The sequence below is a fragment of the Chelonoidis abingdonii genome, chromosome 16 (assembly GCF_003597395.2).
Source record: "Chelonoidis abingdonii isolate Lonesome George chromosome 16, CheloAbing_2.0, whole genome shotgun sequence".
Taxonomy (NCBI): domain Eukaryota; kingdom Metazoa; phylum Chordata; order Testudines; family Testudinidae; genus Chelonoidis; species Chelonoidis abingdonii.
In genome coordinates, this window is record NC_133784.1 from 19,075,159 (window position 1) to 19,090,019 (window position 14,861).

A 14,861-nucleotide genomic window follows, 5' to 3' on the forward strand; every position below is an offset into this window, starting at 1 on the left:
TTTGGGGTTGGGAAGGAACTTTCCTCCAGGGCAGATTGGCAGAGGCCCTGGAGGTTTTTCGCCTTCCTCTGCAGCATGGGGCACGGGTCACTTGCTGGAGGATTCTCTGCACCTTGAGGTCTTTAAACCACGATTTGAGGACTTCAGTAACTCGGTTTTAGGTTAGGGGTTTGTTACAGGAGTGAGTGGGTACGATTCTGTAGCCTGCGTTATGCAGGAGGTCAGACTAGATGATCATAATGGTCCCTTCTGACCTTAAAGTCTATGACTCTGAGATCTACAAACTTAGTAAGAGGAAGAGTTTAATTGTCTCATTTCTGTATACTTGCACTGGAGCATGTTGCTTTTATTTCTGAATCTCAGATATACAAAACTTTGTTTAAACTGATCAGATGATATTTTTCTTAAATGCTTTATGTCTATGTCTACAGTCATGCTATTTCCACCACAGGTTCTGCTGCCTTTCATTGTTTGCGGAAGGAATTTATCCATCTTTGGAAGTCCACCAGACAGGGAAAGATGTGGGGAGACCCTCGGCCAGCCAACAGAATGGGCCCTTTCCAGTAAGTGTTTGGATTTGGAGTTTATATTTCAAGGCTCTTCTTACGTGAAATGTTAACAGTAACAGGGGCTATGGGGTCCCCTTCTCGCTTTACTGTTTTATTACTCACTGCACATCTTGCTATTGTGAAACTGTTTTTGGGTGAGCTATGTGAGCACTATGGAGCTACTCTCAGTGGCTCAAACTGCCTGTTTTCTAGCCACACATCATGTTCCAACTTCCTGTAAATGCCTGCTAGTTATTTCTTCAGCAAAGATAGCTGCTTCCAGCATTTCTGCTTCTCCTCCTTGCCCCTTTGCTGAACATACACTTAAATTTAATGTAGCCATTTTTAGCTAAGATGTTAATACACGCCTAACTTTTGAGTCTAGAAGCTGGTAAGGAATTTTTAAAGATTATCATGTGGATCTTGTTGGATCTTGGTTTCAACATTTCTTGGTTTCAAACATATCTGTAAGTTCACAGCCTTTAAGGATGCGTGTTTGTGGTGAATGTTTAGGTTACTTCCACTATTGAGAGAGAAATCTGAGGGAGTACAGCTCAGAATGTGGAATGTATATAAGTGCGAGACACTTGTGAATGTCACTTAACACTCCTTACGCTCAACCGAGAAGTCCCAACACAATGGAATGTTTCCCTTGCTTGATACCTCTGCCTGTCATTTAGACCCTAGGTTGATATTGGGACACTGGGATTAGAAAAAGATAGGTATCAGGAGCTAGGCTATTTCACTGTTTAATCACTAGTATTTAGTTCTTTTGTTATCCTTGTTAACTCGCTTATTTGTGCCTCTGACTGAATCTGCTGAGTGTACTTCCTCACAACACAAATTTACCCCACAGAGTTCTGAGGTAATGAGAATAGTTCTGCTGTTTGAGTCAGAAACAAATAGAGATTGCCAAGAAATCATTTCTCTCCTTACAGCTTTATATATCAGTAGCTGTATGTGATTTTATTTTATCCTTGAACTAATACTGTTCTGGCTGATTCTAGATGATAGTGCTTTCCTGGTGTTTTTTTTCCAGTTGAAAATTAACCAGCATCATTCTTTCAAATGTTGGAGAATTCTTTCTTTCCCCTTGATCCAAGTTATAACTATTGTTTTGCATTACTGCTTTCAATATATCCGTAGACAATTTGACTAAATTCAGATGTCATCTCACATGTCCATGGATGAGTGCTTCTATCACTGTGAACTTTAAGGTGAACTTGATTTGCTAAGATTGCCAAAGAGGAAGTGTCTACTGATTTATCAGGATTTGGGATTGTTCTTTAAAGATTCTTGCTCTATTTCTGTTTACCTTTTGTGTTTTTAAAAAATGAGTGGGAGTCAGACTTGGCTAAAATGACAGATTGCTCCTTCCCCATAAAACCTGTTATTTATGAAACTACCTCTTGAGAAAAAACCCGAGTCTGTTTATTAGGTGCAGTTAGGTGCAGTTGCTGGGAAACTAGTATGTTTAGTTTAAATTAGGTGCAGTTGCTGGGAAACTAGTATGACACAAGGAAGCTACACAGTTTTGAACACTTGACCTGTTCCTAGGAGCACTCCCAAACTCCCATTGAAATTAGTGTGAATTGAGAGTGCTCAGCATCTTGCAATATCAGGCAGGCCCTAGCAAAGAGGACAAACTGTTGTTGCATAGCGTACTAATGGAGTTGACTAGGTAACCTCCACCTCACGACCATTTAGGAAGTTAACCATTCGTATCAGTGCTAAGAGAAGCAAAGCAAAAATGGACCCCTTCAGAATGGGGCTAGTGATGCTTAAGCAAATACACCACTTGGAGCCTCACCTGACTCCCTAGCTGCGTATAGTGCAGGACTACTGCCATCATTAATCCATTTATATTGCAGGTTTTCCCTGTTGAGTGCTTCTGGAAATTGTAGTGCAATGGGAGCACACAAGTTTACTATTTCACATCTGTCATATGCTGCCTCATGTTAAATTGCCAAACGTCAGTGCCTTCTGTGGATCTTAGAGCTTAGAGAAGAATGTGCTTCTGTGTAGAGTTCAGACACTAAGCATGTTATGAATAATACTGTCTTTATTTCTACAGTGGAAGCCAAGAAGAAAGGTTTGCTCCCGGGTGGAACAGGGAATACCCTCCTTCCCTTGATAGTCTTGCTCAAGAAAGACACTCTGGCAACTTCTCTGGCAGAGAATCACTTCCTTTTGATATCCAGACACTCTCAGGCCTTCTCAACCCTCAGTTTGCCAACAGAGAGGAAGCTTCTTTCACCTATGGAGCTAGAGATGGACCACGGAGTGATTTCAGAGGTGGGGAGGGTCATCATGATTTCAGGGGCAGAGACTTCCCACCTTCTGACTTTCAGAACAGAGACGATTCACAGTTGGACTTCAGGGGCCGAGAACCACCCTCTTCAGAATTTAGGGGCCGGGAACCTCCCTCTTCCGAGTTTAGGGGCAGGGAGATGTACTCTGGAGATTTCCAAGATAGAGAAGGGCCGTCTATGGACTTCAGGGCGGGGGATGTTCCTTCTATGGATTATAGAAATAGGGAGGCAAGCCGTATGAGTTACAGGGACAGGGAAGCGCATACCATGGAGTATAGGGGCAGAGAGGACCTCCCGTCAGACTACAGGAGCAGGGGTTCATTTGATCTGGACTTTAGAGGTAGAGATGGAGCCCATTCAGACTTTAGGTCGAGGGACATGCCTGAGTTACACTATCGGGGCAGAGAGCATTCCTATTCAGACTTTAGAAACAGAGATGTACCTGACGTGGACTTAAGGGGGTTGAGTACCTCTGATCTGGACTTCAGGGACAGGGAGTCACCATCTTCAGATTTCAGAAATAGGCACAAGTCCCGATCTGATCAGGATTTTAGGGGCAGAGACATGGCTCCTCCTATGGACTTCACTGACAGGGAGATGCCCCCTGTGAATCAGAATCTTGTAGATTTTAGGTGCAGTCAGTCTGCTATACCTTTAACAGACAGAGCGCGATCTGCCTTAAGCACAAACAAGAGAGAAGAGTCTACACATGATGTTAGTCTAGACAGATCTCCCTTTGGCATCCAGAAAGGAGAATTTCAACATTCAGAGCCGAGAACCAGAGAAGAGGAGTCCCTTGGAGTGGGTCTTGAAATTGAGTCTTCACTAGATTTCCAGACTAGCCATGGGCCTCTTCAAGATCGAGATGAGCCACCGCCGACCTTTGCGAATGAGCAGCAGCTTTCTAGTACTGAACATCAAAGATCAGATTCTAGTCTTGTGCTAAAGGGTGAAGGTGGTTTGGATTTCCTCGGAAGACAAGATACTGATTACAGAAACATTGAGTACAGAGATGTGGATCACCGGCTGCCAGGAAGTCAGCTGTTTGATTATGAGCACGGCAAGTCCTTTACAGAAGGAAAACCCAGCAAAGATTCTAGGCAGGATCTTCAGGTATGTGGTTTTATAAAAACTCTGAATGAGCCAAAACAGATCCTTTTTTATTTAAAATATGAGAAAAAAGGAGGAAAGGGGCAGCGAAGGACATTTCCGCCCAAATCCTAGGGGTAGCAGTCCTATCCATCTATACCTACCTTCCCGGAATGCCTTCTCATCCTCTGATTTTCTACTCCCACTCATTTCCTCTCCGCCACACATTTAGCTTAGTCCAAAGTAATATCAACATAAATAATTCAAGCTATTTTTTTAAAATATCCAAATATCTACAACAAAACTGTGTGTTGGCTTGTCCCACTTTTCTTTAAAATCTTTTAGAGCCCATGATTTTTCCAGGACTTTGATCACTTCTTAGCAGTGACCGAGGGTTACTCTGAATGATATAGCATGTGGACAAGTATTTACTGGGATTAGATGTACTGGGAGGGATAGCTCAGTGGTTTGAGCATTGGCCTGCTAAACCCAGGGTTCTGAGTTCAATCCTTCAGGGGGCCACTTAGGGATCTGAGGCAAAAATCAGTACTTGGTCCTGCTAGTGAAGGCAGGGGCCTGGACTCAATGACCTTTCAAGGTCCCTTCAAGTTCTAGGAGATAGATTCCATAAAGAAAAAAGAAAAAATAATAATTGGAGATGTACCTAAGTGCATTTGAAATAGCTCTAAGTTTAAAAGGCTCCAACCAGCCAATACAGCTTGGAGTCATTCTGCTTTTGAATTGTGCCCTGCTTTATTTTGTTATTTTGTGTATTGTGGCCAAGCGTGTCTCCATTGTAAAACTATCTTGATTCTGAACTCAAGGACCAAGATTACAGGACCTGCCCCAAAGATGTGAAACCAAGCAAGCTCATTCGGCTAGGAGGAGTGCCTGAAACTGCCACAAAGGATGATGTAAGTGGTTTTTTTTAATTCCTCCAAAGTTTATCAAATCTGTAGCAAAAGTATGTAACATCCCAAATGTTGCAAGCAGTTCCCAGCATGGTCTGAAGAACTGAAGAGATTTTTAATTAGAGAAGAAGAGCAACTTTTCTTTTTTAAACAAAAAACATAAGCAATTGTCAATCTAAAATGTATTTCAGGCCTTTTGTGTCCAAGAGGTGGGCAAAGTGCAATTTACACTAGTTCATGATTTTTTCCACATGGAAATCCCAGGTTTTAGGGGTGACCACAGTGCTACTTTTTTCTTGTTGTTGAGACTTTAACTGAGAGTAATGTAGAGGTGACACTCTTGTGTGCTTGTAGGTGGGGAAATGTAGTTCACTTTAGCTTGATCGCTTAAGCCTATCTGGTGGGCCGAAGGCTTTTCACTTTGCTGTCTTTCAGGCTGCCTTATATTCCTGTATTACCTCATCTGTATTTACCTTGTAGCCAGAAAGAGAGCTGCAGGCCGCTCCATAGGCAATACCTTGGAGGTGCTAAAATAGTATCCTATAGAGATAAAAAAGACATCTCCTACTACACTTGAGCTTGCTCAAAAAGCCAACACTGGTTGCTAGCCTTCCTCTGTGAGGTGCTAGAAAAAGTTTCTTCCACAGAGCTCCAATAGTCAGCCCCAGGGTATATCTCATGGCAGTTCCAGACTCTGGGCCTCTTGCATTATAGTGCTCTTTAGTTCAGTTATGATGATCAGACTTCTTGAGAACTGTGCCTGAGAACTCATGTGAGGAACTTACTGTGTCTTGAGATAGTGGGATGTTAGAGGAAATAAAGGCCAAAACAAGCTCAAAGGTAATTAGTGATCAGTGATTTTAATAGCAATAAGTGGCCAGAGAAGTGATTGCAACACATTCAGAAGAAAACATTCTGAATGGAGAGGACATTAAAACCTAAATAACTAAATTCCATGCACCTGAGTTCTGCTGTAATGACAGTTTCTCTCTTTAAAAGGCAGTTCTCAGATGATAAGGGGACTCTGTGGGAGAATATGCCACTTTGTAATGGAGTTTGTAATTCAAAACCGACAGAAATCTTATGAGAGTGTTAGAGAGAGGAAATAGAGTACAGTAAAAGCTATCTTGCCTTCCTAAAGTAGCCTTGGTTTGATGTGTGCTGTGGAACTGATGTGGACTCTTGGTATGTCTCTTTAGATTCTCAATGCTTTCCGAGCGCCTGATGGGACACCTGTGAAAGACTTGCGCCTAAAAGATTATAGTTCAGGTGAGAACTTTTTTTTCAGTGCTTCTGGTCTCAGGGAGCTGGGGTGGGGTTATCAAAAGGCCTTTATCAGACTGGTGCTCACTTATTCTTTTTATTTAAATTGTTTGATGCCATAATCATAGGTAGTATGGCCTGAAAAAGCCTATTGAGTCATCTAGTTTATACCCTTGCTGACTACAAAATTGGTGTCATCAATCACAGATTTGGTACTTCAGAGGTTAAGCACATGAACTACCTGTGCTCTAGCCATGTGTGAGTGACAGAAAGGAGCAAAGCTGTCTGATGAACTCCTTCAGGAGCAAAACCTGTATGCACAGTGGGCAATGTTTTTTTCCCAATAGAGGTTGCCTGTTAAATCCTTTTATTTGGCAATTGGTCTTAACCTCTGGAAAAAATTCTATGCAGAAAGGCTTCTCATGAGACCTTGCATCACTGACAAATGTTGCTATTTTTGTAATCCCAAGCTATTGTCGTACATCCTGGCTATGAAACACAGGTCAAAATGTAATTTACACACACATGCACAAGATTCTTAATTAGGATGGCTTTTCTCATATCAAAGGATGACTTTTTTTCATTTTCCTGGTTCACTTTTTTGTGCTTCTGACATGTATTCACAAGACTTGCAGGGTTCCTTTCTAGGTGGAAAAAAGGGTGTTGAAACAAGAAAGTGCAATGGTAGAGAATGAGGGATGATTCTTGGGGATGTTGTCAGAATTATAATAGAAAGAAAGGCCTGGATACAATGGGCAACCATCTGAAAGCATCTCTCCCTGCTCTGATGATACTGAACAGTTTCTGCTCCAAAGTGAATTTTTTCATTTTATAAACCCTTAAAAGAAGGAGACTCTTGTGGGTTTTTTTTTTTTTTTTTTAAATAAAATAAATTAAGCTAAAGTTTCCATGTTGGCCCTTCCATTATACCATTGCTGGTCTGGATTACTTGCTGGATAGTTGTAATGTCTGGGGTTGATGCATTACTTGTTTACAATTGAACCAGGAACAAGGGAGTATTTCACAAAGTGAAAGCTTTAATTGGATCTTTGATTCTGAGCAGCTGTCAAAGGAGTGATCTCCACCTTTCCATGGCCGCTTGAACGAAAGAATGTCCCGTAGTGATGTCATCTGCTTTTGTCTAACAAGCAGGATTCACAGAGGATATGGGCAGTGCCTCTCTGCTGCCTTCTATCCTCCTTGAGTATAACACAGTGTGGCTGTCATCAAGCTTATGAAATGAATACAGTGCAACACCACAATTACCGAGCATTATATTTGTACACAGAGAAAAGCTGGGTGGGGTAATATGTTTTCTTACCTCACCCATGTTATCTCTCTAATGTCTTCGATCATCACAGCTAAAACACCATGTTTGTACACATACATACATGGTTCTGTCTGATACTCTTTCTCAGGAGTATGTCGTTTCTTTTCAGTAAAAAATAAATTCCAACCTGGGCTTCTCTTCACAAGTCTTGCAACTCCAGTCAATTTGGATGTATAGTTAGGCTTTTGGTAGAGAGCTATTTCCCCACAGTTTCCAAAGGTGTCCAGATGTGGAAGGTAATGTCTAAAGCTGCATGCTGAGGCCTTAATGCCCACAGATGGTCATGCTTTAATGCAAGAAGTGCAAATTTCCCTTATACACTGTAAACGAAATGTTCTGTTCAGTTCTCATGTCATCAGCTTTAGCAAGAATTGTATTTCTGTTATTGTAAAATAGTAGTAATACTTTTTTGGTGAGGGAAATGGTTGACATTTTAAAAAAGTAGCTTATGTTCTGTGGGCTAATTTGATTGGTCAGTAGCCCTGCTTCCTATTGACTTGTCTGCAGTAGTGCGGAATTATTCATGGTCCACATAACCATGCTTTAGCCAGATGCATTGTTTTGACAATCCGAAGATTTGAGATTCAATGCAAAACAAAATCTGTTATTGCAACATGCCTGAGAATTTAAATACCAGTCAGGAATCTCAGAAGTTATGTAACTTATCGATCAGTAATATGTGTACAACAAAATAACTTCCTAAAAATGTGGAAAACATCTTTTCTTGATCAGGTAACTAAAAAGGTGAAAGCTTACGTAAAATCAACTTAAAAAAAGTGAGCTGAGAAACTGAAAAATTGAGCTCAAAGTTTAGTTTTTCTGAAAAGTTAAGTCTGTTTGGAAATAGGGGCCCAATCATGATTGGGACTCTACTACTGCAGTAATGGTGTGTATGCTTAAATATGCATACAATCAAAGGCAACATCATGCTGCAAATTTCATTATGGAAGGTGCTCGGTAATACACCTATGCACACCAGCTATATTGATTATTTTGGTGAAAAAAATGACAGTATAGTTCAAAAGAGCTAGTGTTAAGTCCATCTATGCGTGGGTAATACGCTTTTCTATGAGTGCAAGTTCTATGTCAACGCAGCAAGAACTATGTATTATTTTAACGTTTATTCATGAGTCTAATTGTGCACTTCATGTTGGCAGTGCGTCTTGGAGAGAAGAGGACTGCAGATATTGGGGAAAGGAAGTGGCCAATAGCTAATAATGCTCAGTGTGGAATAAATGTCCCATAGTTATGCTCAGATCAGTTTAATGACAGTTAAGCTCTTTTTATCGTATGTAGGGCCCTACCAAATTCACAGTCCGTTTTGGTTAATTACATGGACATAGGATTTCAAAAATCATAAATTTCATAATTTCAGCTATTTAAATCTGAAATTTCATGTTGTTGTAATTGTAGGGGTCCTGACCTGAAAAGGAGGTGTGCATGTGTGTGTGCGTGTGTGTGTGTGGGCTTTGCAAGGTTATTGCTGGGGGGTTGTGGTACTGCTATCTTTACTTCTGGGCTGCTGCCTGCAGAGCTGGGCCCTCAGTCAGCAGCTGCCACTCTTCAGCCGCCCAGCTCTGAACACAGCAGTGCAGAAGTAAGGGTACAATGGTATGGTATTGCCACCCTTATTTCTGCACTGCTGCTGACGGGGCGCTGTCTTCAGAGCTGAGTGCCCAGCCAACAGCCACTGCTCTCCAGCTGGCCATTTCTGAAGGCAGCACAGAAGTAAGGATGGCAATACTGTGAACCCACTCTCCCCCCCTCTCACTCCCCCGCAACTCCCTTTTGGGTCAAGAAACACTGGTCTCCCCTGTGAAATCCCTATAGTGTAGGGTAAAAGCACACAAAAGACCAGATTTCACGGTCTGGGATGCGTTTTTCATGGCCGTGAATTTGGTAGAGCCCTAATCGTATTTTGTCACGTTGAGCCTTGTTGTGTGACTTTATTCAAGACTAGTTTGGCAAAATGTTTTTACAGTAGTTAGTCTTTCTCTGAGATTAGTAGCTTGATTAATTTATTCAGGCTTATAAAGATGCACTTTTAAAAATGATGCATGTGCATTAAGGGAAAAACATTTTCATCTCTGGACTTGCTGATCATGGAACATTGTTTCTGACACAATGGTATATGATTTTGATGTGCATACAAGCTATCTATCTTTTAGACAGTTTGGCCTAAGAGGCATATAAACAGCACAACAATTACCTGGATTTTAAAAAAAGTAGAGAAACTAATCAAGAGAGCTAGCTTAACTACTGTATTATGAGTTCACCTGACTTCAACTCAAACACCCAGGACATTCAGAGATATGTGTTAGACATCTAATATTCAGACCAAATATGTTCTACCTTATTACTTTATGGAGTGTTAACTCAGAGCTTCCATGTGTTTACGTGGTTAAGGTGGACCTTTAACTTTTGGGCTAATGCGTGTACCTACATGTTAGAGGTACCAAGAAAATTTGTTCAGACAGGTTTTTTGTATCCCTGTACCGTAATTGTATGTGATAGTGTTAGCAAAAATAAGTACGTTAATAGTTTAGATTGTTGGCTCTTCCTCTGGCCATATCTTTTTGGAGGATATCAGTCTTGCCAGCTCAATTAATGTCTTGAGAATGGTGTCTATAGTGTTTCCTCAAGAGTTAAGAGCCATTTTGCTCTGTAACCCCCTTCTTCATCTTCTGATGGGAAGTATATATTCCCAGTCAGAGTGGAAGCTGAGCTACCTTTTTGGTAGATACTAGTGATTTGCTTATGAATAGCCTCGTGAGAAGGGGTTATGTAATTATTGACTAATAGCTCCCTTTTCTCCATTCAGAGTAACTTGATCTCCAGTAGTCCAGCAGGGGTCAAGGTTTTCAAGGACACTTAACCTTGTGTGTTGTGTGCGGTGGAGCTTTTAATCATGTGTGAAATGCCACTGGACCAGTTTTGTCATATGCTTCGCTTCTTCCCATGTTACTTTCTGTAAATTTGACATAATACTACCACCGCCAGAAAAGTTTGAAGCTCTTCAAGGAATCTCACATGAATACAACTCTTCACTTCTTTTAAACGTGCTTGTACTTTAAAATCCAGACATAGCTCCTCCAAACTTTTTTCTTCGATCTTTATTTCTACTTTTCTAGGCAGGATTTAAACATAAAACAAAAAGTGCACAGAACATTCATTCCATTGTGCACAGAACATTCAGGATCACTGTATGTATGCCCTGCCCACCAGAGGGTGAGGAGCTGTCTTTATTTTAAAGGGCCTTTGGCTGCCTGTTATGAGTCATGTTACTTTAAGAAACACTGCACCAGTATTTGCCAAATACAAAGACAACCCAAAGTTATGAATGAGAGCATGAGGTTGGCTATACTCCACCATCCTCAGCCTTCTTTTCAAGTGAATTATTCCGCTGGAAACTCTCTGCAGTGGAAAGAGCATGGAAGGGTCTATTTTTCAACTGAGATTCATGCTAGGGTTGGTATCGACGGTTGGGGAAGCTGTTTAGGGGAAATGAGCCCCAAGGAGAGGTTGCTGGTAGACCTCTGAGGATGTGCCAGCTTACTCTACGAGCGCATCTGGGGAGCCAAGAGGAGTTCTTCCCGGGCTGGGAGACCCTTGCAGAGGATGGACACATTGGCCGAGGTGGAGAACGGAGCGCCCAAAGAGGAGTCCTGTGAAGCGGAGCTGGAGGGATCAGGTGAGCCAGGTTGGAGGTAGTGTTGGTAGAGGGAGAAGTGAGGTCTACAGCAGCCTATTTAAGCACATTTTAAATTATTTCTGCATAGAAATGTTGGGAAGCAGGGAAACTTGGGGTTTGAATCCCCCCCCTTTTTTAATCAAGGAGATCCTGTAAATGTTTCCTTTGAGAGCTTTGAGAGATGAAGTGAAGGGAAGTTCCTGATGGTGTTGTATAGTGAGAGCTGGGAATACCTCTTTAATTGGGTAATAATACAGGGCTGGCTTGGGTGCAGGGATGGGGGCTGACTAGATTTGTATTAGAGGTAGGGAGCATCCCAGAAAAGTATCTGAGGACAGGCACTGCTGTGACAGACCTGTGATGCTAAGGGCCCCTGTGTATGTGTGATGCAAGAACTGGACAAGGGTGTCATGTAAGGACTGAGCACCAGAGCTGGGGGTAGGGGGGGTGGGGTGGGAGGTGCACTTCTACCATGATACCAGGGGCATGATCTTAGACTTCAGAGCAGGAGGGAGACTAGAGAGGTGTCATCCTTGCCAGTAGGCAGAGAAGAGGGACCAGTTGAGTGCAAGTGTCCAATTTTGGAGGATAGGAAATTTGTATTGGCCAATAACAATAGTGCTGTGTAGGGAATTAATGGTACTACCTTACAATGTGCATGACCTCTTTTAGAAACTGCTTGTTAATAGCAGCTGTTCTATTTTATGTTAATATTTTTGGAATACTTTTTGGTTTTGGCGAGTGCCATCAGCACCAAAGACCATTTCCCATTACCTTTTTTCATAGGCGCTGAATTCTTTCCCTCTTTAACCCTTTTGTCTGATTTTTAGTGACCACTGCAGGTCTTTCCCTTGTTGGCATCCCTCAAGTACTGCTCTGTAGTCCAGTCAGCAGGGGAATGATATTACTGTAGCTGCTTTCCTTCCCTGGAATCAAGCACACCAATTTGTGTTTGGTCTCCATAAGCCTGCAGAAATGACCTGGCAGGTGGACAGTGCAGTGCGCTGCCACCGTGTCCTTCACTCCATTCCACACCAGTTGTTTAACACAGTTCTTCCTGGTAATTGACTCAGGAATTTAACTTCTTTCTCATTCTGGCTAAGCTCTGCTACATTAACATCCCATCGTTTCAATTCGTAGGCTCCACAGGCAAACTAAAAAGAGGATTCTTCCTGGTGCAGTCTATCCCGTATATCAGAGCAGTGGATGGTTAGCGTCAGAAATATTTCAGTAGATGTCTGTTAAAATTTAATTGTGTTCTCTATGTAAGGCTTATTCACTTGGTAAAAGCTCATGGTAGACCTAGTAGTTAATCCTTGTCAGTGGGGATTTTATATATTTCTCTCTTGGGTTGAGCATCCCATGTGTTGGGACATAAGCTCTCCATTTTCCTCATCCAGGGAGCATGCTAAGGGAGAGTGGTCCCTCTCTTCATTAAAGTAGAGCTCTTGCTTGTTATGTCCTGAGGGCTTCGTTGTCGCTTCACTTTGGCATACTTTTTTCCAATATAACCTAATCCCAGATCCCACATAGCAGCCATGATTGTAGCTGGAGGGACATGGCAGTCTCCTTAGACTGCTGCTTTGCATCATCACAGCCTGCAGCTGGTGAAATTGCACAAGGCATTGCTGCACCTTCCTGTCCCACCACCTCTTGAAGGCTGCAAGTACCACTACTCTGACACTGCTAGCCCCACAATACCGTGTTTGCAAGCTCACATACCCCATGTAGCATTGCAAGGCAAGCTGATGGTCTGGGAAGTGGGGATTGTTTGAGAGGAGGTGTGGGGCAGGATCATTCTAAACTGAAGCCTTTTGTTGTTTCCTTTCAGGAGTGACTCGACCCCCTCAGGCTTATCCTCTGGAAGTGTGGATTTGTGGCCACACAGTGGTGACCTCACTGTGGAAGAGGGGTTGGTGCCATCCATATGGAACACGATTAGGGATAGACCCCATCAGGGCTCGTGTATCGTGGTTGGGTACGAAGGACATGCTGTGGGATGAGTTGTTGTCTCTAATACAGTCTGTTGTGCAGAAGGGCATTTTACCTGATGTGATAATTATACACTTAGGGGAAAACGACTTGGCTCACCAGTCAAGGCTGGGCTTAATCAAGAGCATGAAAAATGACCTTACAACGTTGTGTTCAATGTTTCCCAAGACAAAGATTGTGTGGTCCACTCTACTGCCTAGGACGTGGCCAGTGTTAGACAAACCCCCAGGAGTTGTAGAGAAGTCCAGGAAGATTATTATTAAGGAACTCTCCAAATTTTGCAGCATGTTTGGGATCTCAGTTTTGAGGCATGACCAGATTATGTATTCTTCCCCGGAGCTGTTCAGCCCAGATGGTGTTCACCTGTCAGAGATGGGGGAAGGTATTTTCAATGCCAGCCTACGAGAAGCAATTGAATCTTGTTTGTAGCCAGCTAGAGTGGCCAGGACCAAAGTGTTGGTCCTTGCTGAACAGCGACACTGGCTCTTGTTGGTCCTTCCAGCTGGATGGACAATTGGCTTTTGACAAGTCTGCTGCAGTTTTAGGGCTGCAGTAGTCCGCCTCTTGCCAGTAGAAGGCATTTCCTGGCACCTTATCCTCACCCAGGGAGGTGTCTGGAAGGCAGGCAATGTACTGTTGATAGACTGTGCAGAAGTACCTGACTAACTGATTAGCCCTGCTATAGAGAACAGTTTATACAACAACCCTGAAATGCAGCAGCAGACAAGGCTGTCCATAAAACACTGTCTCAGCTTTTTGGGACACTTTTTTGGAATACAGCTGTGCTCAGCATTTTCACCCCCCAGCACAAAATCTGAAACTTCTTAGTCCCTTAATGAGTCAGCACTCTGCCTGAATTAACATTTCTTACTGAATTAGTTGCTTTCCTACATGATTTTGTAAAAATCCCCATCACAGATCGTTTGATAAGTATGAGATGATAAAGTGTTTAGTAGCATTTTAATTCGGGACTCCTGTTCTGCCCCCACTTTGCCTCATAAGCAGCTTCCAACCTTCTTATGGAATTTTTTATTGATGGTCCCTGCTCTTTATTAGAATCTGGGATATTCTGTGTATATACTGTTGTAAGATTTTGTCCTTAATAAAGCTGCAACGTACAACCTTTCAATATTGTGTTTTTTCCCCTTCCCATGGGATCATGTCTTTAGGCTGTGACCCTTCACAGCAAGGAGAAGTGTTGTCCCTTTCAGGATACTTAGCAGCTTTGACCTGTTTTAGTCCCTCTAGGCTGAGGGATGATGAAGGGGGTTGGGGCTTCTCCAGTGAAGGGGCGAGAGGGGTCAACCCTCAAGCCTCTTTGGACTTGGTCACTTCTGTATGCCCTCTCTCAGAGGATGCGCTGGCTGTAGTTTAAGGATAAAATTATTTTAATCTGTATGATATATTATGTTTGCCTTCATAGTTCTAAAAGTTTTTGGTATCTCTTTTGGCATCAGTGCCTTTCTGTTGGGGCAGCATTGTTGTTTGTTGTATTTTGAGTGTGTGTGTGATGCTACCCTTTCAGTACAGAGGGGGCAGTAACTTATTTTATCATTAATAAAGTGGTAGCTTTTTACCTTGCCAAGAGTTTGTGGTTTTGTATTCTCAGTCTACAGTGGTGGGGAATAGGACCTGGTTTATTTACTTTTAATATTTTATTGACCTTCCTTTCCTTCAACATAAGGGGAGAACAGAAAAGAAGGCAAAGGAACAGAAAGATAAAGG

General features: G+C 42.4%; 1 protein-coding gene across 3 annotated transcripts in view; it reads left to right on the forward strand.

The window, feature by feature from the left end:
* The window catches only part of RBM6 (RNA binding motif protein 6), a 152,565-nt gene that overhangs the window by 23,879 nt on the left and 113,825 nt on the right, over positions 1–14,861 (forward strand). For all 3 annotated transcript variants that reach the window (XM_032781478.2, XM_032781480.2, XM_032781479.2), the window contains exons 2-5: positions 452–563; positions 2,623–3,973; positions 4,774–4,863; positions 6,060–6,129. In XM_032781478.2, coding sequence (XP_032637369.1) covers positions 520–563; positions 2,623–3,973; positions 4,774–4,863; positions 6,060–6,129 — 1,555 coding nt within the window. In that variant the 5' untranslated portion in view covers positions 452–519. The remainder of the gene's footprint in view (positions 1–451; positions 564–2,622; positions 3,974–4,773; positions 4,864–6,059; positions 6,130–14,861) is intronic.